The sequence below is a fragment of the Palaemon carinicauda genome, chromosome 4, assembly GCF_036898095.1.
Source record: "Palaemon carinicauda isolate YSFRI2023 chromosome 4, ASM3689809v2, whole genome shotgun sequence".
NCBI lineage: Eukaryota > Metazoa > Arthropoda > Malacostraca > Decapoda > Palaemonidae > Palaemon > Palaemon carinicauda.
The window spans coordinates 182,661,568-182,666,049 of record NC_090728.1 but is presented as its reverse complement, the minus strand read 5'-3'; the positions used below and the strand labels follow the sequence as shown (position 1 = coordinate 182,666,049).

Below are 4,482 nucleotides of genomic sequence, written 5' to 3'. Positions count from 1 at the left end.
TTTTAAGGCCACTTTATCCATAGATTTCCATGTAGCTATATTTAATTGTTTTCATCTCTCTCTCTCTCTCTCTCTCTCTCTCTCTCTCTCTCTCTCTCTCATGCTACTTATTATTGTTGTAAGTCTCGTAGGTTAAGTGTTATTTCATACCTATAACTGATCCTTACATGTTTTCCGTATCTTTTATTGTGAACTAAAAACTCCACTGACAACCTTTCCTTTTTCTTCTTCTTTCATTCCAGGACGAGAACCGATTCCGTGTGGCCAAGGGAACGAAATTCTACCGCGTGATGGCCAAGGCCTGGGACGGCGAGGACACCGCCCGCAGGGAGTTCTCCACCTCTTCCTCCTCCCGAAGGGCTGGCGAGTCGCCCCAGACACTCTCCACCCACACGGCTTTGTCCTCACACTCGGCTTTGTCCACACACTCGGCTCTGGTACAGTCGTCCCCAACTCAATAGCCCAAGGCCGTTCTTGGCACCACGGCAGGCAAAGAAGACTCCATCTCTGTGTTCCTGAAGAAGAGATTCCACGCTGTCCACCTCCGATACATCAAGAAGAAGTACCCGCTGTGTTCAATGTGCTCTACTTGGTACTAGGCGTGGGCAGGGGCGTGAAAGCTAGAGGTATAGTGCTGCCCCGAGGCTGAAACTAGGTGTCGGAGCAGGTTAGGTTAGGTAGGCAGTGGTTGGAAGGGTTTTTTGGGGGGGAGTTTGAAGGACAGATCAGACTCTGAAATTGTAATATGTTTTTACTTTTATAGAAACAAGTGTAAAACATCAGACTCTGAAGTGAAATGTGTTTTTACTTTTAGAGAAACAAAAGTATAAAATATCAGACTGAAATTTAAATAGGTTTTTACTTTTATAGAAACAAAAGTGTAAAAGACATCCGACTCTAAAATTTGAATGTTTTTAATTTTAGAGAAACAAAACTAAAACATCAGGATCTGAAATTGAAATATATTCTTACTTTTAGAAAAACAAAAGTGTAAAACATCAGACTGAAACTGAAATGTTTTTACTTTTATAGAAAGAAAAATGAAGAACATTTTGGAATATGAAAAACTTATTCCATTCTGAAAAAAAATTGAAATGGAATTTTATTCAGTAAGTAAAAACAGGTAGATGTTTTTTTTGGAAAATTCATAGAGCCAAGCCCAACCCAGAAAAAGGAAAAGGTAAAGATTACTCGTTGCCAAGAACTGTCTTATAAACTAAAGTATTTAAAGAAAATAAAAAAAAAAGAACAGTAATATTTGACTCTGTTGAATATAATTTTCATTGAGTGCATAATAATATTAATTGAATTCCCAATTAACTAATATTGTTTAATTCAAAGTTATTCGATTGTCGAGACTGACTTTGGATATGATATGAAGGATAAGACTTTTAATTAATCATATAGATTTAAAATGCCCTTATTGCATTTTTGCTAATAAAATAGGCAAGGGACATTTTGGAATACAAACGAATGTTTATGAAAGATACAGCTTTGAAAGACATTTAGAAATGTACCCATTTATATGTGAAAGATACAGTTATAAAGTTTTTATATGACTATTTCTTACAAAAGCAAGTTTATTTTAGGTTTATGATAATGGAACCATTCTATGAAATATCCTCTTTTTAAGGCAAAAAAATAGTTTAATTGGTCAGTGTAAGATCTGAAAAAAAAAATATTGAACGCCACATCAGATTTCATAACAAATGCTCATGAGCAAATACGCTCCTATCTACATATATCAATAACTTTAATAATCATATTTACTGTTATTTACTATTACCAGCTCATCAAGATCGTATAGAATTGATCCTCAGCTGCAGGATTCCCCTTCCTTATCTCCTGTAGGATGTATAGGAGATCTCGGTAAGGAGTGCGTTTATCACGTCTCTGACCATCTCGTCGTTCCATGTAAATAAGTCGCTTGCTTATTCATCTTTTTTATGAATGAACTCGTGTTCTTGCATGTAGATATCTTAAGATTTCTTTCTGCTCTCGATAGAAAAACTTGGTATTTTTTTCTGATCTCGTGGGAAAAACTTGATCATTGTTCCTTCTTGGTCTCGTGAGGAAAAACTTGGTATATTTTTCTTTCTGCTCTCGTGAGGAATAACTTATTTTTTCTTTCTGCTCTCGTGAGAAAAACTTGGTATCTTTTTCTTTCTGATCGCGTCAGAAAAACTTGGTATTTTTTTCTGATCTCGTGGGAAGAACTTGATAATTTTTCCTTCTTGGTCTCGTGAGGAAAAGCTTGGTATATTTTTCTTTCTGCTCTCGTGAGGAAAAACTTATTTTTTCTGTTCTCGTAAGAAAAACTTATTTTTTTTCTTTTGACTCTCTTTGGGAAAAACCTGGTATCTTTTTCTTTCTGCTCTCATGAGGAAAAACTTCTTATTTTTTCTGTTCTCGTAAGAAAATTTATTTTTTTTCCTTTTGCTCTCGTGAGAAAAACTTGGTATCTTTTTCTTTCTGATCTCGTGAGAAAAACTTTGTATTTTTTTTTCTGATCTCGTGGGAAAAACTTGATCATTGTTCCTTCTTGGTCTCGTGAGGAAAAATTTGGTATATTTTTCTTTCTGCTCTCGTGAGGAAAAACTTATTTTTTCTGTTCTCGTAAGAAAAATTTAATTTTTTTCCTTTTGCTCTCGTGAGAAAAACTTGGTATATTTTTTTTCTGCTCTCGTCAGAAAAACTTGGTATTTTTTTCTGATCTCGTGGGAAAAACTTGATCATTGTTTCTTTTTGGTCTCGCGAGGAAAAACTTCTTATTTTTTTCTGTTCTCTTAAGAAAAACTTAATTTTTTCTTTCTGCTTTCGTGAGAAAAACTTGGTATCTTTTTCTTTCTGCTCTCGTCAGAAAAACTTGGTATTTTTTCAGCTCTCGTCAGAAAAAATAATTTTTTTCTTTGTGTACTCATCCGAAAAATTGTTTTTTTTTTTTTTTTTTTTTTTTTTTTTTTTTTGCTCTCCTTAGAAAATCTTGGTATTATTTTTTTTTTCTTTTTGCTCTCGTCAAAAACGGTATTTTTCGAATGACTTCTCCCCTACGCCTAATTCTATTATGGTCAAGGTTTGAAGGTTGGTTCGTGTGTATTTTGATTAATTATTTTCCCCGTTCGTTCCCCCAATCTTTCCCTATCTCATCTGATACAGAGAGGAATCATTGAGTTTAGTTAATGATAAGAGAATTGTCATTGAGTTTAGTTAATTGGAGAATTGTCATTGAGTTTAGTTGATGATAAGAGAATTGTCATTGAGTTTAGTTGATAAGAGAATTGTCAGTGAATTTAGATAATGATAAGAGATCGTCATTGATTTTAGGTAATGATAAGAGAATTGTCATTGAGTTCAGATAATGATAAGAGAATTGTCATTGAGTTTAGTTAATGATAAGAGAATTATCATTGAGTTTAATTAAGGATAAGAGAATTGTCATTGAGTTCAGATAATGATAAGAGAATTGTCATTGAGTTTAGTTAATGATAAGAGAATTATCATTGAGTTTAATTAAGGATAAGAGAATTGTCATTGAGTTTAGTTAATTGGAGAATTGTCATTGAGTTTAGTTAAAGATAAGAGAATTATCATTGAGTTTAGTTAATGGTAACAGAATTGTCATTGAGTTTAGTTAAAGACAAGAGATTGTCATTGATTTTAAGGATAACAGAATTAGACAAACTCTTATAGACCACGTTTTGCAGAAAGTCAAAATATGATCTGACAAAATATCACGAGGAAACTGATGAAAAAAATGGTCTTAGTTAATGGAAAATATTTATTACTATTTTCATAGTTGGTTTAAAAAAATCATTAGCACCATGTATTGATTCTTTTTCATCCATGATGACAATACGCATTACTGTGTTTTGTGGTTAGTATGTAAGTATGCACACGCGTGTTTTTTTTATATTATGCAAATATCTTTAATTTTTTTAATGATATTTACGAATGTTATTCGTTGAATGTGTGTATGGGCGTGTTAATACACAGTAATGCTTTTACGTATTTAAATCTCGTTTCTTTATATTCTTTCACTGTGTGTGAAATTAGTAGAAGTGTTCTTCAACCGTAACTGTACTTTACTTATTCATAATTTATAATTGATTTATTCGTAATTTATAATTGATTTAAAATTCTTTAACAATTAATCTTATTGGCCAAACATGATCAGTATCTTTTATGTTTGATTTCATGAGATAAATGTGATATTTTATGTTATTTAAAAGAAATATTTTTGGTGCAATTCAAGAGGTTTAAAACATTGATTGGTGATTCAGTTCAAGAATAAACTTGAATGTTAATTGAACATTTCTCACGTTCAGCGTATTTCCTTTACAGTATGTTAATTTAGGTTTTGGTTAGAATAACCCATGTAAATTTATAAAGAAAAAGTTATTTACGTATAAAAAAGGAAAACATTTCATGCATAAAGAATGGGGCAAATTAATATCCTTATTAAATCTTCAGCTTAATAAGGGC

General features: G+C 32.3%; 1 protein-coding gene across 2 annotated transcripts in view; it reads left to right on the top strand.

Annotated features, from left to right (window-relative positions):
• LOC137640258 (RB1-inducible coiled-coil protein 1-like) overlaps positions 1-2,325 on the top strand; it is a 105,404-nt gene extending 103,079 nt beyond the window's left edge. The window contains exon 30 of one of the 2 annotated variants that reach the window (XM_068372848.1): positions 243-2,325. In XM_068372848.1, coding sequence (XP_068228949.1) covers positions 243-461 — 219 coding nt within the window. In that variant the 3' untranslated portion in view covers positions 462-2,325. The remainder of the gene's footprint in view (positions 1-242) is intronic. The other variant, XM_068372849.1, reaches the window with a different exon arrangement.
• The last annotated feature ends 2,157 nt before the right edge of the window (positions 2,326-4,482 follow it).